This window comes from Conger conger, chromosome 7 (genome assembly GCF_963514075.1).
Source record: "Conger conger chromosome 7, fConCon1.1, whole genome shotgun sequence".
NCBI classification, from domain to species: Eukaryota; Metazoa; Chordata; class Actinopteri; order Anguilliformes; family Congridae; genus Conger; species Conger conger.
Window position 1 is genome coordinate 30,858,927 of NC_083766.1, and position 21,755 is coordinate 30,880,681.

The 21,755-nt window shown below is 43.0% G+C and overlaps 1 protein-coding gene across 3 annotated transcripts; it reads left to right on the forward strand.

Moving 5' to 3' along the window:
* Positions 1-1,546: 1,546 nt before the first annotated feature.
* Positions 1,547-21,755, forward strand: LOC133132824 (inositol polyphosphate 5-phosphatase K-like). Of its 3 annotated transcripts, none has more exons than XM_061248578.1 (14): positions 1,547-1,650; positions 3,990-4,053; positions 9,232-9,336; positions 9,586-9,694; positions 10,346-10,462; positions 11,110-11,285; positions 12,144-12,255; positions 13,084-13,193; positions 13,372-13,398; positions 16,464-16,665; positions 17,253-17,390; positions 18,493-18,576; positions 18,839-18,943; positions 19,690-21,755. In XM_061248578.1, the coding sequence occupies exons 2-14, from the start codon at positions 3,998-4,000 to the stop codon at positions 19,768-19,770; spliced, it is 1,422 nt and encodes a 473-aa protein (XP_061104562.1). In that variant the 5' UTR covers positions 1,547-1,650; positions 3,990-3,997; the 3' UTR covers positions 19,771-21,755. The 3 variants fall into 3 exon arrangements, with proteins under 3 accessions (XP_061104562.1, XP_061104564.1, XP_061104563.1); XM_061248579.1 differs by having other exon boundaries at positions 1,612-1,688; XM_061248580.1 differs by lacking the exon at positions 13,372-13,398 and having other exon boundaries at positions 1,548-1,650.

The following is a 21,755-nucleotide window of genomic DNA, read 5'->3' on the forward strand; positions in this document are numbered from 1 at the left end:
TTTGACCACAATCTTTCCTTTTCCAGATAATAGAAATGTTCAGTGCTGTTTGCTTTACTTATTGACAAGATGATTAATCTTCTACTTGTATTAAAAATATGTATTAAAAATAATTTAGTCCACAAATAGTCCACAGAAGTATTACTTCTTGAAGAAGAAGAATACTTGTGTGCAACCCCTGGAAACATAATTTCACTGTACAAGCTGCTTTATAGTTACTTATAGTGTATTTTCTTACCATTTACTCCAGAGTACCAGCCATTGCAGGTCATCATAAACTTCATCAAGTATCTAAAACAGGGGTGTTATCCCCAATCTTATCCAAATGGGCCAATGTGGGCTCAGGTTTTTGTTTTAGCCCAGCACTAAGATGCTACTTATCAAAATTATCCTTCAATGCGTTCAACAAATGGCTGGGCAAATGAAAAACATGTATTAAAATATATTTAAAAATTCCAGAAATTGAACTATTCATTTTCCAAAAGACTTTGTCATAATCCAATTTCTTGCCTCATCATTGTTCAAAATCTCCCAAAGCAATGTTTATACAGTGGATTTTCACGTCATCAGAGTGCCTAACTGTCACATGCATGCTGAGGTCCAAACCCTTGATCCTTCCTCTCCCCCTTCCCCTCCCCCTCAGCCTCCCAGTGTCTGAGGATTGTGCTGTAATTACCTAACCTGATCCCCGATGGAGCCGAAAGCTCTCGTCCAATCAGATGTTTGGAGCAAAGTTGGCAATCAGAGAAGAGAAGAAGAGAGCCATTCTTAACTCACTGTGCATGCAGTAAAAACCCTTGAGTAATCGGGATTTGCAGAAGGAAGATTACAACATTAAATCCTGCATATGTTTTTTAAAAATAACAACCATAATTATGCATTCTGTAGTTACACAGCACATTATTATAGGGATAAGGACCAGTTCAACCCAATAAGAGACATGCACTGCTGTTTTTCGAAGGTTTGGATCAGCCCTCATAGGGGTTAAGGGTCTAAGTAAAGTAGGATTAATTGAAAATAAGTGGTAGGTCAGACCAAATCAGTGCAATAGTGCGATAGTTTCCGTTTAATAGATCTTTAAAACTGTGATGCTTTTACAATACTGTGTCGCTGCAGTAACAACCCTGCCAAATAAAAACGTATTATGGTTATAAGCCAATCTGAAAGGGCTGCCATAGACATTTTTCAAAAATAAAATTTTTGTTCCCCATTTTTATTAAGGGTGACACTAGTTCTGGAGCCAACTGTATAATATTGCGTTAATTTACTGTCATTAAGCACTGGCTCTTATCCAAAGCAACATACGTGAGAACATAGTTATGTGAACAACAGCAGCAGACCGGTCTAATAACATTCTTAAGCCAGCATGTTAGCACACATCATCGAGAAAGTATTAAATGTAAGCTGACTGCTCAATCATTTTGCGTATCATTCTGAAGAACTATTGTGTATGGTATTGTACAACCTTTTACGTGTTGCTGATTCGTCGCATTGCCGCTGTAAACCCAGGGCGCTACTGGGTTGGCTAAAAGGAGGAAGTGGAAACAAGCGCTATTAAGGGGGGAGTGGATGGGCAAAACACACCAGAGCGCTACTACAGCGAACACTTGCGTCCTCATCTGACTGCCTGGACACACCGATCTGCTTTCTGTGAGTACGCCATACGCGCTTACTGAAGCAGATAACGGGTAAATACACCGATATGGAAAACTTTGCAAGAGTATGCGTGCTGCAAAAATGAATGCAATTTGGCTGTTTTGCCATTTCCCCAGCAAGAAAGGATGGAATCAATGATAGCTAGCATGCTAGCAGGATATTTTGCTAGTTAAATTAGATTTCAACACTTTTGCTAACTGTGATCTAACTAACTTAGCTTGCAGTCAAGCTTTTCAAGAATTTCAGTTAAATTAGCTAACGTGAGCTAGTGCTAATTAGCTAGAAATCTTGCTGAAAATATAATTAGCTAAAAATAGCTAGCTAGCTAGCTAGCTAATCTGTATATAGTTTGGATGTCTTGCTGATTGGTGGAGTATGGATTGACGGGTGCTGTCAGTGTCAACCAATTTTATGAGAGCATTTAGCATTTGACTCTAGTTAGCGATACCATCCCTGCAATTTACGTAAACCACCTTAATAGCTGGTTAGTATAGCAGCAGTATAACTTATGTAGCTTTGTTCATGCAGAATATTACTGTTTTAATTTCTCTTTATTTTTATTTTTTAATATTTGTCGTCAACTAGCAGCTGATGGTGATTATAGTTTGCTTGCGAAATCCTTAGCACTTGGCAGCTGGTTGCGCTATGTGGTAAACAGCAAATTATGGCATCGCTCGGTGACAGCTGGAAGTTGCAGTAGGTTTCAGTATAGCTCTAGCTAGCTAGTTAGCTAGTACAATATACTGTATCTGTATCTAACGTTAGTTACCTAAGTAAATAACGTTAGCTGCTCATCCCTCATGTTTTCTTTCATGGACATAGTTTGTCACTTTGTATCAGCGTTAGTCCGTACAGTTATGCAGACAATCTGATAATGTTAACTCCATTGTACTTGATAGGCAATAAGGCAATAATAGAACTGAGTAAAATAATAAACTGGGTGTTGTGTGCGGATGTGGTTTCACGCTGATGCTCGTCTGGAGGTGCTTGAATCAGTCTTAACCCTTTCGGACTGAGGAGACATGAAGACAAAATGACGTCAACAGCCCTAAATTTCAAAAGTATTATGCTGGTCTTTTCCACACGCTACCAAAACGGCCTTTAACTAACCACCAATCCTCATATCAAACGGCGCAAGTTGGTTTTTGAAACAGCTGGTAGCTGGATGACCAGTTTAGACCAGCTCAAGCCTGGTTTTTAAACAGCTGGTAATTTCAAGATGGTCATTGCTGGATTTTACACCAGGGATAGCTTTCTATGCCTGCTTGACTATGCACTATTAATATTCGTTACAGTTTGCAGTTAAAGCCCTATATCTCTGTCATGCAAAAATGAAATGTGTAAAGTAAAAAACAAAAAACAAAAAATTATATATATATGGCACTTTATTAGGAACATTATTAACGTACTTAATCACATGAATTAGTAGGTGTAATAATCTAATCAGTCAATTGTGTGGCAGCAGTGTGACATACAATCATGTTGATACGGGTCAGGAGCTTCGGTTAATGTTCGCATCAACCATCAGAACTGGCAAAATCCAGTGAACAGTTAATCAGAGACATCAGAGGACACATCATAACAACACATCACAACTCTTAAGTGGATAGGCTACAGCAGTAGAGGTCTAAAAAATAAGTCAAATAAATACTTAATAAACTGCTCGGGGAGTGTATATGATGCAAATCATTAACATTCACAAATACACTCAAATGCATGCGCCGTGTGTTCAAGAATTCCCATCTCTCAAGGGTTAATAAGTATCAGCCCGGTGTTCACACGTGTGCAGGGAACTCTTATTATTGAGAAAATAAGTGCAAAAGCAGAAGAGATCAGTTTGACAGTTTCTACAGGATTAGCTGAAACTAAGCCAGAAACTAAGCCTGAAAGCATCCTATGACCAAAAAACACATTAGAAGATTCCAACGTTTGAATTTAACCCCCAGGAGAGGGACGGAACCATGGCTTGATCTGTCTCCTGGATGTGTGTTTTGGCCGTCCAACTGTAAACAATAAGCTTGCAAACCTTTTTCATTTTGACTGTTCAATTCAATCCTGCTTATAGGTATTAATTATAGATTACATTGCATAGAACAATGCTCTATTAATAACAATGCTAAATTAATACGTAGGGCCTGCATATTTAGTAAGAGTGAGTGTATGAATTTCTGAGTGTGTGTAAGGGCAAGAGAGAATCTGTATGTGTGTGGGTGGGTGCATGTGTGTGAGTGAGTAAAAGGGAGGGAGGGAAAGAGGGAGGGGAGGGAAAGAAGGAGAGAGAGTATGCATACATAGCACACAGAGTGTGTTTCTGAGGCTCTTTGTGTTTCCAGGTTTGAGGATGCAGACGGGGAGGAGCAGCAGCCAGGGAGAGGGGGATTCCACAGGGAACTTCAGGTAGCTACCTGCTCACTCTTCTCAGAGCTATCAGCTTTGTGCTCTTCCCTGCTTTTCCCCTCAGTCTGCTGAGGTTTACTGTCCTTATCCCATTGCCCCTTCTCCTCTTACTGTCCCTGTTGACATAGTGGCAGTGTAATGGTCTGAGCGTGTGCAGTTGCACTCTCGCCCAGGGCTCCGAGCTGAGGCTCGTGGGACTCAAAGGAGGGAGTCCTCCTGTGCGGGTCTGCCGGTGGAGGACCCATGTGCCACCATGTAAATGGTGTGTTCTGTTCTGATTTCTTCCTCACACCATGCTTCTGCTTTGGTAACAGTTAGCTTGCATTTCGTACTTTCTCGATGATGTGCTGACATGCTGGCGATGTTATTAGACTGGTCTTCCACTGTTGTTCACATAACTCTGGAGATGATGTTCTCTCATAAGTTTCTTTGGATAAGAGGCAGTGCTTAATGCCTGTACTGTAAATGAATGCAATGTTATATACGCACAGCCGATGCAGTGAAATGAGGACACTTTGAGATAGGCTTAAAGTGTGTCCTGCAGAGTAAGGGGGGCTCCTGTAGATGCACCCAACAAAGAGTAGGATTCTTTGTCTGCAAATCGTACCTTTTAAAATAGTTAAAAACTGTTAAATGAAGACTTTTTTTGCCCTTAAAGTTCTAATGCTGCATGCTACCGGATGATTTTGATTGGTATTCATCGTTTGTGTTTATTGAATTTTAACCAATCAGCATTGCAATCATTTAATGGGCAGTTATAACTGAACTTGGACTGAGTATCCATAAAAACCAGACATGCCTTAAACCCACAGCCCTTGTGTTAATAAATGAGCATCAAAAGGAAATTATACGGTTTCCCTGTTTATACATTTTATCTTGTGGCCCAACATTTATCACTTAAAGGGCCAGTTTCACAGACAAAGATTAAGCTTAGTACTGGGCTAAATTGAATTTTGTATGAAGAATCTGTGAAACTGTCCCAAAATGTGATTACACAAGGTCTTTAATGTCTCACAAGACCACAACAATAGTCTCCCCCCTCCTCTTTTTCACTCTCCTCCCTACTTCTCCTCTCTTTCTGAGGACTGACTCTTAAGAATCTGCGTGTGACTGTATTACCCAGCGGAGGGGGCCCGCTAAGGAGCATTTAGGGATTAGCTATTTTTTGAAAGGGTGCATTTTGTCTTTTATTTTGTTCTTTGTTCTTGTGTAACAGGCTTTTTCGTCTCTATTTGCTAACAGCTGGTTTCTTAATTCATTACCCCAGTGTCTGTTCTGCTAAATTGGGCTCCACACAGTCATGACACAGCCATTTATTAAATTAAGAAGAAGATGAAGAAGATTTATTAATATGTACTGTCTGTCAGGCAATTGTTTATCATGGGGTTTCTCCCTACAACCAGTCCATTGAGATTCGGAGAAGGGAGATATAAGCCTATTCTGCTCTGCCTGCGTTTGGTTGTCTGTGGCCATATTCACAGTTCTGTTGATAGAGTTTGGGAGCCAGCACTAATTGGAATGCATTGTTTTCCTGGGAGAATGCGGAGATGAAAATTGGCTTTTGGCAGTGCCCTGTTTTATTTTGCTCATCTGAACTGGAGCATTTGTCTTCCTAATTGTTGCTCAGTGTCCTCATCGTTAAGGTCTCTGAGCTTGTAACATTGGCAGAAAATACTAGAAAAACATTGGAAACGCAGGAACTGGAGGGAAATGAGTCTGGTCAGTCACGGTAAAATGTTCTGACAGCATACGGAATTGATTCAAGTTGATTCCAACTGGACCCAGATAAACTCTGAGAGTTAGTTGATGGTCATTTCGCTGTGATGTGAAACAACTAGTCGGTGTGCTGTGTGAACTTTTGACTGGTATTTCCCAGGCTCATTACATTGGCTCTGTTTGCTGTATGAATGTACAGTACTGTGTTGTAACACTGCATGTGTCTTTGTTCCTGTGATTATTATAATCTGTTAAGCAATCACACTAATGAAGGCACAAATGTTAAATCATTTAGGTGTTGCAGGATGGGGTATGGATCTCAAAGTGTGCCCTCTTACGACTTTTGATACTTGACCTACAGTCCCCTCCAAAAGGATTGGAACGGCAAGGTCAATTCCTTTGATTTTGCTATTCACCGAAGACAATTGGTGTTGAGATAAAAAGATCAGCACGAGACAAGAATTCTGAATTTCAGCTTTTATTTCCTGGTATTTGCACCTAGATATTTTAAAAAACTACTTAGAACATAGCTTCTTTGGTATCAGACCACCTAATCTTTAGGTGAGAAAAAGTATTGGAACAGAGAGTATTTAAGTAAATGAAAGTAAGTAACGCTTAATATTTGGTGGCATATCCCAAATCTAGATAACAAATACCAGGAAATAAAAGCTGAAATTCAGATCTGTCATCTCATGTACATCGTTTGACCTCAAATTCAGTTGTCTTCAGTGTACAGCAAAAACTAAGGAATTGACCTTGCTGTTCCAATACCTTTGGGGGGGACTGTACGTTCCTGTGAGGTTAAAACATTTTAAAATAACTAATTCACTGAACAGCCAAAGTTAGCCACATTTCTTACATGCACACACACACACACACACACACACACACACTCACTTGCACTCTCATACATGCATTCACCCATGTGTGTCAGAGGGTTCCTTGGAATGAGTGTAATGTGTATTGGGCAAATGTGTGAATTAACCCGATTATAGACTTATAATCTTATAACCATTTTAGACGCATTCCCCAACGCCGGCAACAATACTTGCAGTGATTTGGGGATCAGGCTCTCCTGTCTGGGTGAGCATTCCCTAACTCACATGGGCTACCTACTGCTCCAGATTACGCTCGAAATCCAGCACCTTCTGCCGCACGTTCTCCGAAAAAAGCCGCCCACAACTCAGTCTCCCACACTCTCCGCTAAGGGACGGGTGACAGAGCACCAACCGTCTGCAACGCGTGAGCTGAGGAAATGGACAGGAGAGCGATTTAAATTATTTAAATATTTATTTCATCTTATTTTCTTACCCTTTAATTTAAATTACCCTGTAATAATAGAGTTGTAATAATAGATGGTGTAAGCAGTTGTAATAATAGATGTTGTAAGGAAATTTGAGAGAGCGCTTCGCGGAAGAGCGCTTTTGCAAAATCGGAGAAGAGGAAACCAGAGGACCGACACGGGAGAAGAAGTTCCCAAGACCTGTTGCTGGACGCGTGTTGCTTTCTGGCTTTCGTTGGATGCATTTCTCATTTCAGTGTCCAAAAGCTGACAAATTGCCATGATTTTTACCGTAGCTTGAACTGTCTGGCTAAAGCCGCAGAGATTCCAGAGGCTGCCGATCCTTCCTTCCTGACTCCTGCGTTGAACTCCTCCCCCTCCCCCCCGCCGATTGGCTGAGAGATGATGGACGCGGCGGGCAGCCAGCGGGCGCGCTCCGACAGCACGGCCAGCACGGCCTCCCTGTGCAGCGGCGGGCAGGTGCTGCTGCGGCAGCGAGTGTCCCAGCTGCTGGCCTGCGTGGAGGACCTGGGCTGGGGCGATTCGGAGGTGCACCAGCAGGTGTCCCGCACGCTGGACCAGGCCTTCCTCCTCTGTAACCTCTGGAGCGGGGCTGGGCTCTACAGGTGGCCCCCTTAGGGATGACACTGTCCTACTGGGGCCGACCCCTACACTACACTCTCAGAAATAACGTGACTGTGGAGGTACATTTTTGTTCTTCGAGGGTCACATTTCCTATATGTACCCTGAGAGCACTGTAATGTTCTCTTACATTGCAGATACTGTTGAGTATGTTTTCCAAGCAAAAAAATGTACAAATTAATTGAATATTGTATCTAGTAGCAATATAATGTACCTATTGTGCAGGGATATTCCATCTTTCCCAGAAAGGGCCAGTGTGGGTGCAGGCTTTTGTTCCAACCAAGCAGTTACACAACTTATTCTGCTAATCAAGGTCCTTAGCAAAGACTAGCTTGATTAATAGAATCAGTTGTGTAACCTGCTTGGTTGGAACAAAAGCCTGCACCCTTCCTGGCCCTTTCTGGGAAAGATTGAGTATCCCAGCTATAGGGCACTGCCACAGCGACTGATTTATTCCGCACTTTTCACACCATTATTTCTGAGAGTGTAGAATCACACCCTGTATTAAGCTGGCCAAGGTCACCGGTTCCATAAATGAAAAGGTCTTTCTTAACGATTTAGGCTTTTCAAATTAAAATGTAGTATTTGACTTGGAATTGCTCGCTGCATCCGTGTGAATAGTGACAGTGACCGTTCTGTGTTAGGAGGGAAATGCTTTTTTTTTTTCTTGAGTTCGCAGCTCTGCAGAGTTCAATGCCGGATTTGAGCGTTGCGTGGCCTCGGATAGTAAATCCTCCCCTTGGTTGTTTGTTTTCGTTGCGATTGTCCGTCTGATCAGATGAACGTCACTTTCCACTTAGGGAAATGAATGGAGAGAGGGGTCATTGGTGCCGCGGGTATGTCTGCGCGTTTGTGCTCTGACGAGGATTACATCCCTCTCGGAGGCACGTGATCGGGGAAGACGGTCATCTGTGTTATTTTCGTCAACCTCTGGTTTAATCGGATTCACAGTTGTTTCTGTGGGGTCATTCATTCCTATGCTGTCATTTTTTCAGACTATAATTATATCGAATCCTAGCTTTTATTGTGGTCTTCCAGTGTGCCCTTATGGGTATGCAGTGTACTGTACCTATATTGAAAGGAAATATATTATCACTATATGGACAAATGTAGAAATTACTCTCAGCTATTGCAGTATATATTTTCCAAATATGCCACTGTGAAATATTTTCATTGCATTTTCTAAAAAGTCCTCATGTAATGTTCCAGTGTATTATATTTGTGAGGGCAGAACCACAACTGCTTGTACATGCGATGTGTTTGTTTTTTAACCAATCAAAATGGCTGAAAACCACGGTCAGCGTAGTGGTTAAGGTAAAGGACTGGGACACGTGAGGTTGGTGGTTCTAATCCCGGTGTAGCCACAATAACATCTGCACAGCCGTTGGGCCCTTGAGCAAGGCCCTTAACCCTGCATTGCTCCGGGGAGGATTGTCTCCTGCTTAGTCTAATCAACTGTACGTCACTCTGGATAAGAGCGACTGCCAAATGCCGATAATGTAATGTAATGTAATGTAATGGAGGTTCTCTCTTCCCAGGCTACACATGGTCACGTGGAACGTGGGCACTGCGGAACCCCCGAGTGATGTCACTTCCTTGCTGCAGCTGGACTCGCAGGATGCAGTCGACCTCTACGTGATTGGGTGAGAGGCATGAGTGCTCAGCTCTGATTGTACCCTGGTGGCCGCAGGGTTTATACCATAAAGGATGGAACCAGAGGCTGTTGAATGGCACACACAAGCATCTCGCCGCTTCAGGAGGGCTTGAGCTTTGATTCACTAGCTGTTGAGCAGTTGATTCATGGCTGTTTGTTTTTGTAAGGTGCACACTGAATATTAATGTGTCACTACAGTACTGCGTGGGCTCTGGAAAGTGTGTGTGCTGTGTGTCAGTCTGCAGGAGGTGACTGCGACGCCTCTGCGCTTCATTTCGGACCTCGCCTATGATGACTCCTGGAGCCATGCCTTTATGGCCACTCTGGCACCAATGGGCTATGTCAAGGTAAAGTGGGTCTCTCGTGTGTGTGTGTGTGTGTGTGTGTGTGTGTCTGTGTGTGTGTGTCTGTGTGTGTGTGTCTGTGTGTGGCTGGTCCGTAGGTCACGGTGAACAATGAGACTTTATGCAGGGTCCTCATTAGGACTGGAACAAGGCTGAATCACAAACACTCCTTTCTTTGTCTTCTGTGACAGCATTTGCATGATAATGTTACAGTGATAATGTTTTTTTTTTAAATTATTGTGCTATATCAGACCTTCACATTCCACTTTCCAAGATTCCATTGGCTGAGTGCTCTTCTCTGCTCTTTAGGTTCTGTTCTCCGCCTGGTCTTTGTATCACAAACCATAATGAGGCTAGAAACTGAGGCTCCACTCACTGTGAATTTCCAGTCACTGAGGCTATGAAAGTCAATCCCACATTAATCATGTAGAAGATATAGAATATAGAAAATGAATAAGAGCATTGACTGGGGGTACGACAGAAAAGATGGGATTGTGCAATCTTGTTTGATTGTATTATTGTGTGACTGTGTCTGTATGCAGGATTACACCGCCTGTTCTCTCTCTTCCCTCTTTTCTCTTTCTGTTCCCTCCTCTCTCTTCCTCCCTCCCTCTCTCTTTCTTTTATTCCTCTCTTCCCCTCTTCCTCTCTTAGGTATCCTCCATTAGAATGCAGGGGCTCCTCCTCTTGCTCTTTTCCAAACTGGCCCATGTTCCCTTCATCCGGGACATCCAGACCACTTACACACGCACCGGCATCTTCGGCTACTGGGTAAGGCTGAGCCTGGAGACTGTGCATCAGTGTGTCTCAGCTGTGCTAAGCAGACTGCATCAGTGTGTCTCAGCTGTGCTAAGCAGACTGCATCAGTGTGTCTCAGCTGTGCTAAGCAGACTGCATCAGTGTGTCTCAGCTGTGCTAAGCAGACTGCATCAGTGTGTCTCAGCTGTGCTAAGCAGACTGCATCAGTGTGTCTCAGCTGTGCTAAGCAGACTGCATCAGTGTGTCTCAGCTGTGCTAAGCAGACTGCATCAGTGTGTCTCAGCTATGCTAAGCAGACTGTGGTTCAGTGTGTCTCAGCTGTGCTGAGCAGACTGTGGTTCAGTGTGGGCTATACTGTGGTTCAGACTGGGCTATACATTTATTTATTTGGGACAATGTTCAAATAAAAATATTCCTGGCAGTAATGTAATATATTATGCGGTAATCTGCCTGGTAACATTACATGTGTAGTCTCAATGCTGATGGTATTGCTTGAAAAACATACACATAAAGCACAAGATACTACAGAAAAGTCAGTACCGTTTCATGTCTGTGCAGAAGAGTGTCAGTACCTTTTCCTGTCTGTGCAGAAGAGTGTCAGTGCCTTCTCCTGTCTGTACAGAAGAGTGTCAGTGCCTTCTCCTGTCCCCCTCCCTAAGGGCAATAAGGGCGCGGTGTCCGTGCGTCTGTCCTTCTACGGCCACATGCTGTGCTTCCTGAACTGCCACCTGGCGGCACACATGCAGTACGCCACGCAGCGGGTCGACGAGTTCGAGTACATCCTGGACACGCAGGACTTCCACATGCACAACACGCCACACGTGCTGGACCACAGGTAACACGCCGCGGTTCACAAGTACATCCTGTATTTTACATCAGTCGCATTTGGCAGCTTTGGTTGTAACCTGAGTTTGTGCTGGGCTTGGTTAGGGGCTTCACCTGTATTGCATCAGTAAATAACTGGCTGTGTAAATGCATTGTAAACTGCGTTAGCAACTCTGGATGTGAACATCTGAATGACCACATGTACCTGTATATGTAATTGAATTGGGACATACACCACACAAAAATGAAATTATGGTGCTATGTAAATTGCACTCGCAGGGTAGATCCGTTCCAGAGTTCATACCGGCTGTCATTTAATTTAATATTATTGAAGAGCTATGACTGCAGACTGCACAGGTATTCTGGGTGAAAACGTTTTACTGGAGTGAACCAGCATCAGCATATAGCTACAGCTGTGTTATAAAATTAAATTATTTGGAACAAAAACCAACACTCTGTTCCGACAGTTGTGAGTTGTGAATCCCTCATCATTGCTTAAGGCAGGGGTGACAAAGTCCGGTCCTGGAGAGCCATGTTGTCTGTAGGTTTTTATGGTGTTCTTCCAATCAGCAGTCAGGTTAAGCTTTGCTAACTCTTTAACTAATCAGGGACCTAAACTAAGGATAAAAGTTTGAAAAACCAGCCAAAGATTAGTCAGCTGGATAGCTACACTGAGTAAAACCCAGAACAGCTCTTTTTACTTTAGCCCATGTTCCAGTTTTGGGAGGGTTCTGGGTCTTACTGTGCAGTTAGTGACTCCAGCTTCACGAATCAGGCCCCATGCTGTATACAGCAGCTGGCTGCAGAGGTAATTCTGCATGTGTGGAAGCCTGCATTCCGCTGAGCGCAAGCTTTCTCCGTCTCTCAGGGTGGTCTTCTGGTTCGGGGATCTGAACTTCCGGATCGCAGATCACGGCATGCACTTCCTGCGGTCCGCCATCAACAGCAACCGCCTGAACCTACTGTGGGACAGGGACCAGGTCAGAACCGTGGGACCGCGCACACACATACTGCACACTCACGCACACACACCTACTGCACACTCACGCACACACACCTACTGCACACTCACGCACACACACATACTGCACACGCAGACGCACACACATATACTCACACACACACACTTACTGTACACACGCAGACGCACACACATATACTCATACACACACACCTACTGCACACGCAGACGCACACACATATACTCATACACACACACTTACTGTACACGCAGACACGCACACATATACTCATACACACACACCTACTGCACACGCAGACGCACACACATATACTCATACACACACACTTACTGTACACACACAGACACGCACATATACTCATACACACACACTTACTGTACACACACTCACGCACACACATACTCATACACACACACTTACTGTACACACACTCACGCACACACATACTCATACACACACACTTACTGTACACACACAGATGCACACATATACTCATACACACACACACACATACTGTACACACACAGACGCACACACATACACGCACACATGCCTAATATGTACTCCTTGAACGTGTGTACACGCGCACGTACACTACACAAAAACAAATGTACTCTGTTGAGGTTTATTTGCCTTTTCATTTAGATATCTGTGCAAGAGCCTTCTGTAGAAGATTTACATGCCTTGAAAGCACATTTGCATATTTATCATGAGAGATGCATGTAGCCTCTGTCATATTTTGCCATTGCACTGTAATATATGTATAGCCCGACTGCCGTGCAGAGCAGACCGTCTCACCCAGCCGTGTTTCTCCGTCTGTCGCAGCTGACTATGATGAAGAAGAAGGAGGCCTTCCTCCAGGAGTTTGAGGAGGGGCCTCTCAGCTTCAAGCCCACGTACAAATTTGACCGGGGTACCGAGAACTATGACACAAGGTATGACATGTAGAAACACACACACACACACACACATACAAACACACACACACACAAACACGCACACGCTCACGCCTGCTTCAGGTTTGGGTTCGGTGTTTGCACCTCCTGCGCACGGCTCTCGAGTCACTGCTGGTGAGATGTTCACTCTTCTCCTCTTTCCTTTTCCACTCTGCAGGGCACAGAAGACTTGGTTGGGGTTTAAGTAAGCCTTTAAAAATGTGCCCCCTTAACCCTGCCCTCCTTAACATCACCCCCCCTTGTGTTTCCTGCGCACAACCCCCGCTAACGACAGTGTGCTCCGCTGTTGGAATGCTGCGCATCAGAACAGCAGGCTTTGCGCTTTGGTCACAGCTCCCTTTAGTGGCTTTGGCACAAGGAAAACAGAGTATGGCCATTTTAGCTTTTCTGGGAGTGTTGCTAGCAGTGCACATAGCGTGGTTGCACATGACAGTCATTACATTACATTAATGGCATTTGGCAGATGCTCTTATCCAGAGCGACGTACAACAAAGTGCATACCCATAACCAGGGATAAGTGCGCTGAAAGACCCTAGAGGGAAGTACAATTTCAACTGCTACCTGCACAACAAAGATAAGGACCAGGGCCTATTTGAAATTTTTTTCTTTTTTTTTTTTAACAAACAAACAAACAACAAAGCAAAAGTGACCAAACTTAACTATCCAAACAATGCTTACCTAGCCAACTAAAAATACCGATACACGAAGTAAATCACAGAAAGACAACAATTAAGGTTCACAGGTGACAGTCCCCATAACTGTTGTCTGAAAGCCTGTAAAATACTTGAAAAGAGCTAATGACGGGATGGAAGTAGGTCGCAGAGCGCAACAAAGGTCTATAGGTTAACTTTAGATATGATTCTGTTAACCTTTGGTTAAGGAAATGATATAGCTGGATGGATGCTTTAGCGTGCTTATTTGATCTGTCAAAACGATGCCTATTTTCATGCTAATGTCAGAAACGGAACATTTCTGTAAATATTACGAGACCATGAGCCGGCCATTGTGCAAACGTTTTAGGCAGGTGTGAAAAAATGCTGTGAAGTAAGAATGCTTTCAAAAATAGAAATGTTCAAATCAAATCAATATTTGGTGTGACCACCCTTTGCCTTCAGGGATTTTGTAGGCATATAGTCTGGTGTGTGATTAACCAATTATACCAAACAGGAGCTAATGATCATTAATTTAAGATGTAGGTTGAAACACAATCATTAACTGAAACCGAAACAGCTGTGTAGGAGGGTTAAAACTGGCTGAGGAACAGCCAAACTCTGCTTCCAAGATCAGGTTGCTGCTGAATTTCAGAAGTCATACACCATGGCAAGACTGAGTACAGCAACAAGACACAAGGTAGTTATACTGCATCAGCAAGGTCTCTCCCAGGCAGACATGTCAAGGCAGACAGGGGTTTCCAGATGTGCTGTCCAAGCAGCACATCTGCACCATGACAACGACCCCAAACATACAGCCAATGTCATTAAGAACTATCTTGAGTTTAGAGAAGAACAAGGAGTCCTGGAAGTGATGGTATGGCCCCAACAGAGCCCTGATCTCAACATGATCAAGTCTGTCTGGGAAGAGACAGAAGCATTTGAACTGTGGCTAGTTCTCCAAGATGTTTGGAACAACCTGCCTGCCGAGTTCCTTCAAAAACTGCGTGCAAGTATACATAGAGGAATTGATGCTGTTTTGAAGGCAAAGGGTGGTCACACCAAATATTGATTTGATTTAGATTTTTCTTCTGTTCATTCACTTCTTCTGCATTTTGTTAATTGATAAAAATAAACTATTAACATTTCTATTTTTGAAAGCATTCTTATTTTACAGCATGTTTCACACCTGCCTGCAACTTCTGCACAGTACCGTATATATATATATATATATATATATATATATATATATGTAATCAGTGAGCATGCGTGTAGAGAAAAAAGGTTATGATTCCTCAGAAGTGAAAACTTATTTAACTTGTGCACACTCGTTGACATGCACACCTCCGCACGTGTATAATAACAGCCCGTTTTTCATGCCAAACCACGCCACCCATATGTACGTATACAATAGTTTAGATGTGTGAATTTGCGTGTTTTGTCTGGAGTGTGCTTACGTGAGCGTGCGTGCATGTCCTTTACAGCTGCAGGCGTGGTGCATGAGTCTCTGGAGATGACTGATCTGGTTCACATGCAGAGTGCACGAGTCTCTAGAGATGACTGATCAGGTTCTCATGCACATAGTACACAAGTCTCTAGAGATGACTGATCAGGTTCACATGCAGAGTGCACTAGTCTCTAGAGATGACTGATCAGGTTCTCATGCACATAGTACACAAGTCTCTAGAGATGACTGATCAGGTTCACATGCAGAGTGCACTAGTCTCTAGAGATGACGGATCAGGTTCACATGCAGAGTGCACGAGTCTCTAGAGATGACTGATCAGGTTCTCATGCAGAGTGCACAAGTCTCTAGAGATGACTGATCAGGTTCTCATGCAGAGTGCACAAGTCTCTAGAGATGACTGATCAGGTTCACTTGCAGAGTGCACTAGTCTCTAGAGATGACTGATCAGGTTCACTTGCACAGAGAGAGGCTCTCTGCTGCTCTTGCTGATGCTGGGTCTCTATGGCAGGCGAGAGGGTAAAGTAGCCAATCGGCTGTGGACCTGAACACCACATCCGGGAAATAAAGTGATTGACAGTAAAGAGCTCCAGTGGCACTGATCAGCCTCAGTGCTTTTCACACTCAGTCATTGTCTCCTGGGTATTGATTTACTTCCAGACCATTACTGCAAGCTCTCAGTTGGTCTTAATTGGACAAATTGAATGGGTCTGCACGCCACAAAGCATTAATGTCCCATGTTGACTTCCCTTAGTTCACAGAAAACAAATGATGATCTGTACTGCTATCTATGGCAAATGACTCCTTTAGAAAGACATTGCATTTTGTTACAGATTAAACTATAGACGAATTGGTGAAATTTAATTGCTTAAAGTGTGTACATTTGGCCACTGACAATAAACCATTAGAGTTCAGAGACAAAGTAAATGGCAGTGAGCCAAACATGCTTTGTGTTACAATAGGTGTAAGGAAAGAATTATGGAAGAACTTGAATACATTTTAGACAACCCAAACTGATCAAAAATGTATTTAACAAATGCATGGTGATTGCCCCTGCACTGAGTTAAAAAACTTCTGTCCTGTATCACGAGACCCCCGCTGACATCATCGCTCTCTCTGACTCTGATTGGCCAGTGGTAAGAAGCGGAAGCCCGCTTGGACTGACAGGATCTTGTGGAGAGTGAAGCCCGAAGCCCCGCCCCCAGAGCAGAGTGAGACCAAGTTGCAGGACCAGGGCCATGACTCTTTGCTTAAAGTGTCGCAGGACACTTACACCTGTGACATGAACTACGGTGTGAGCGACCACAAGCCTGTTATCGCCACCTTCAGGCTGGAGGTAAGGGCTGCCTTGTCCAGAGATAATAAAATAGGGTGAAGTAGATCAATGACTTCACCTGTGTCGTAAAAAAAAAAAAAAAAAGAAAAAAAAAGAAAACCTGGCCCATATTGAATGAACATTGCTTCTTACCTTTGAGCTGTACACATTTTCATGAGAAACTCGATTTGGCAAGTTGGTTGGTTTCCCTGGCTGCACACGAGGACTTCTTTATGTCGACTGAGAGTTTATACTATGGGCTGTGCACACAATCTCTCCCCTCACACACCTTTTACATTTTTTGAGTTTGATATTGATATTGACATTGATATTGTGAAACAAATTTTATTTTCAAAAAGACAATGTGTTGTGTCTCAGTATCAGTTCTGTATTCTCCAGGACACCAATCGAGAAAATGGATCTCAAAACCTTGTGTCCTATTTTTTTCAAAATTGAAACCAGACTTTTTACAATTTATATATTGTTCCGGGGTTTCTAGGAAATGTGGGTGATTGGGCTTTTTCCAGATAAGGAGGCTTATGGAGTTTTCTCCAGGTAATGTGGTTGAATGAGTTTTCGCTGAGCCTGCTGACCACGCCTCTCTGCAGCTGCAGAAGAAGTGTGAAACCCCGCTGGTCCGCGTGTGCGCGGAGGAAGAGTGGAGCGCCGACCGCGACGTCATCGTGGCATACAGCATTCTGGAGCCCTTCCCCTCCAGCACCTGGGACTGGATCGGCCTCTACAAGGTGAGGCAGACAGAGGGAGGAGGATTAAAAATGAAGGGATGTAGAAAGTAGGGTGGGGGGGGGCGGGGAGAGGGAGTAGGAGAGATTGAGGAGGAAGGAGGGTGGAGGGAGGTAGAAAAGCTACCAGAGACGGGGGAGGGAGGAGGGAGGATAGAGGTAGAATGTGAGAAGGGGGAAGAGGAGTGGAGGCAGAGGGACTGAAAGAGGGCAAGGGGAGGGAGAGTGGGGAAAGGTAGAGGGAGAGTGACCGAGAGGAGAGTGGGGATGGGTAGAGGGAGAGAGAGACAGGAGGGAAAGGGAGAGAGCAATGTGGAGGTACAGTAGAGTGAGAGAAAGGATTCAGATGAAAACCGAAGGGTTTTGTCCCAGTCTGTGGCTGCTCACTGTCTGTCCTTCTCTCACTTTGTCTCACTCTTGAGATCCTCAAAACCAGTAACTGCTTCACTCGGCAAAAAGAGAGTGAACTTCATTTTACTGCCACTGCAAGACTATTTGGTTAATCTTCTGTTACCTCATTATTTTGGTCTGTTTCTGCAGTAAGCATGACATTTGGTTGAGTTTGTGTTTGCTTTTAAGAAAGCAAGAGTATATTCACTATCTGCCCACCTGCCAGGAGAGAACTATCTGTCTTCCACCGTACCCCCAAAACTGTTTATTCATTCAACAAACCCTGAAATCTAAGCAATTCATCTGGGATGAATACCCTACTTATGTTGCTGTTATCGCTATAGGGGGTGACCTGTAGCGTAGTGGTTGAGGTACATGACTGGGGCTCACAAGGTTGATGGTTCGATCCCCGGTGTAGCCACAATAAGATCCGCACAGACGTTGGGCTCTTGATCACGGCCCTTAACCCTGCATTGCTCCAGGGGAGGATTGTCTCCTGCTTAGTCTAATCAGCTGTACATCGCTCTGGATAAGAGCATCTGCCAAATGCCATTAATGTAATGTAATGTAATATGCCCTCATACAGATAACCTTTCATAATCTCTACCTGTTGCCTAACCGCTTTTGTAAATTGTATTGTATAAGAGTATGCTAAATTACAAAATAATAATCCCCGAAGAGCTAAGTGAAGTCACATTTATGTTTCTCGCTGCAGGTTGGGTTCAAGAGTGCCAAAGACTACGTGACTTACACCTGGGTAAAGGACGATGAGATCTCTAGCAGCGATGAGCTTATAAAGGTATAGCCCATGCACTGTGCGTGCGTGCGTGCGTCTGTGTGTGGATCCTAGGTACTCACTCAGTACTGGATACTGGTTAACTGGCCCTGTATATTTGTTGGGGGTGTATAATACTAATGTTGTCTGTTACTGCATGTTAGTTAGTATATCTGCCTGTGTATTGCATGAATTGTTTGTGCACAGTATATGGAGGGGAGTGAGTGAGTGTTTGGACAGGGTGAAGAGCATGTATAGGGTTAACGTTGCCTCTCTCTGTATCCAGGTTTACATGAGTAAGGAGGAGATCCCGTTACTTGGAGGAGAATACATTCTCTGTTACTATAGCAGCAATATGCAGAGCATTGTGGGTATCAGCGACCCTTTCCAGGTGAGTCCAGTTAAAAGCTGGCATGCAGGTGAAAATTCAGTATTTCACATGTACAACACAGGTTTATTCCATCCATAACAGTGTTTTTGTAAACTCCATTCCTTGATATTCCAAGCAGATATTCTGGCTTTATCTAACAGTAATATACACCAGGGCTGTTCTGTGGCTGTTTCGCCTCTATAACTGACCACAGTAAAATATTTTAACCAGGCATACATTTGCAGTCAGCACCTGTGGCTCAAGACAATCTCAATTCTCTCATATCAAATAGAATACCTGGCATAATGAAATGATTAAAGGGGTAGTTGTAAATCGCTTTGGATTAAAAGGGTCTGCCAAATGACTAAAATGTAAATGTAAAATGTACTTTGCTTTTTGTGGTTTGACAGTTATTTCCATTTTAATGCATACTTGAACCGTAATTTCTTGTATCTAAAATACCCTTCATCGTGCGCAAAAACCATGTGAGCCAATCAGAAAAACTGAAATGACATTAAAAAGAAACAGAAACGGAACTTTCCCTTTAAGAGCTGAGCTTTCTGCGAATTCCCGCAGCAGATGGGCCCTCATTCTGCGACCCCACGTTTCAATAGTTCATGTCTGTATTTTGGAAGTGATAGAGTTCTCTGAGTGCTAAATGGAGGATGAACAAAAGCATAAGAAGAAAGGAAAGAGTCTGAAGGGAGCAACTCACGGCACAGCACATTGAGGTCTGAACTAAACCTGCACAAACTCATCTGTTTTAGGTGCAGGAGTCCAAGGCAGCCATTGAACAGGGTTTGGTGCCTGAGAACATCAACGGATTGGACAAGTTTACTGCCAATTAATGCCAGCGCTGCAGACACGCCCCCTTCCTCGGAGCAGTCGGATAGGCCCCGCCTCCCCGGAGCCGCGCCCGCTGGTCCCAGCAGAGCTGGGAGATCTGCTGTGCTGCTGCACGTCCTCGTTCCTCTCCAAGATCCTCTTTATGACTGAATACTCAACTCCACTGTTGCCTCTTGCCCTTTAAGATGGCCCTCTTGTACGGTACAGCATGTCGAAAATTTTCCGTTTTCACGTTTACAGGCATTATGTTCCTTCTTAAGTCACATTATGCCAGAAATGGCTTTGCATGCCATGCATAATGGAATTCCCATGTTCATATTGTGCTTATTGTATTGTAAACATAAAAACATAAAATAAAATAAATTAAAATAAATTTTTGATCAAATGAAAGATTGAGATTCAAACTTAGGCTCCTAATTAGATGAAGACGTGTTTAATATCTCCTTCAAATGTATGAACACTATGAATTCTTCATTATCTTCTCGTGGTTAGTGTTAGTGGCCAGTTGTCAATGCTGTCTCATCAATAGAGCCTGTTGATTCACCTCAGCCTTTAATTTGATCATTTAAAATATAATTTACCATGTTTGCAATCTAGTACAATAAGCAGAATTTGAACATGGGAATTTTCATATTTTATTCATGGCATGTATCGCTATTCTGATATGGCGTGGTTTAAGACGGTAAATAATTCTTCTAAACATGAAAAGTACTGGGAGTGCAGTTGTGGTTGGAATGAAAACCAGCATGCACAAGGACCCCGAGGACTGCGTTTGGGAACCAGTCACTGGATGTGGTTATGTAGAGAAGGCACAGAGAGGCTTGTGTGTGTGTGTGTGTGTGTGTGTGTGTGTGTGTGTGTGTGTGTGTGTGTGTGTGTGTGTGTGTGTCTGTGTCTGTGTCTGTGTGTCTGTGTGTGTGAGTCCAAGGGGGCTAGTGAGCTGTTACCCACCGGAAGGATACCTTTTTTCTTTTAATCGATATTTTAATCAATAGTCAATATTATTGTATAAAACCGTGTAGAAAGTCAAAGTGAATGAGAGATACCAAATAGAATAATATTATGAAAAAACATAAGTATATATAAATATATATTTTCTTAGTTGTAATTTTTATATATTATCATTAACTGCCTGAGTCTTGAGATGTGCTGTAATTTAAAAAAATGTGTGTTGATCACATTCAGAATTATGTTATTGTAGCTTTCTGTTTGTTACAATATTTGAAGTCACAAATTTGCACAATTTTTTCTGTTCATGGATCTTTAAATCTGTATATTCTGAGACCTAGTTGTCAGACTGTTCATGTTACTAATGATGTTTAATTGTGTATGCGTGTCTTATTTCTGACATATGGAATTCTAAAAAAATTAGGGAGATAAATGAAAATTAAACAATGGACCTAATGTAACAAAATAACAAACGCACCTGCAAATGAACACACAAACAAGCTAAGGACTGAAAGAAATGACTGTCTGCAGTCACATATCTGAGCCTGTGTGTGTTACAATGCTCACATGCATTCAAACTACATGACAATACCTAGTTTTGTAACCATTTCTTGCAGGATAATTCTTATTGAAATGTTCTTATTCTGCTTCTCCCTCTGGCAAACTGATTTATTGATGTTAATTCTGAAATTTAGATTTAGTCTGTGTGTACGCAAGTGTGTGTACGACATCAATATTGTACTCATCGTAATCTCTAACCAAAACCTGGCCACAAGTCTGAAAATTCAAGAATTATTTATTTCCAGTTATTTCCAGAATATCTTTTGAATGTTATATGCTTTGCATATTTGGTCTGCAGCCATTGCTGTGACCCTCCCTTCCTTCGCTCTGTCTCTTTCTCCTTTCTCCTCCTCTCTCTCCCTCCCTCCCACTATGGAAAGCCTGAAGTGCTCTTTTCTTGGTGGAAAAACAGAAAACAAATGGCAAACAAACACAAATGTTTTATGAAAAATCTTGTCCTAATAAACACAGAAATAAA

Bases quoted from the DNA above. Each gene is read 5' to 3' on its own strand.
- LOC133132824 (XM_061248578.1), top strand. From the start codon at position 3,998: ATGCAGACGGGGAGGAGCAGCAGCCAGGGAGAGGGGGATTCCACAGGG. The intron at 11,286-12,143 runs GTAACACGCCGC...TCCGTCTCTCAG, and splicing joins CCACACGTGCTGGACCACAG to GGTGGTCTTCTGGTTCGGGG. The intron at 18,577-18,838 runs GTATAGCCCATG...CTCTGTATCCAG, and splicing joins GCAGCGATGAGCTTATAAAG to GTTTACATGAGTAAGGAGGA.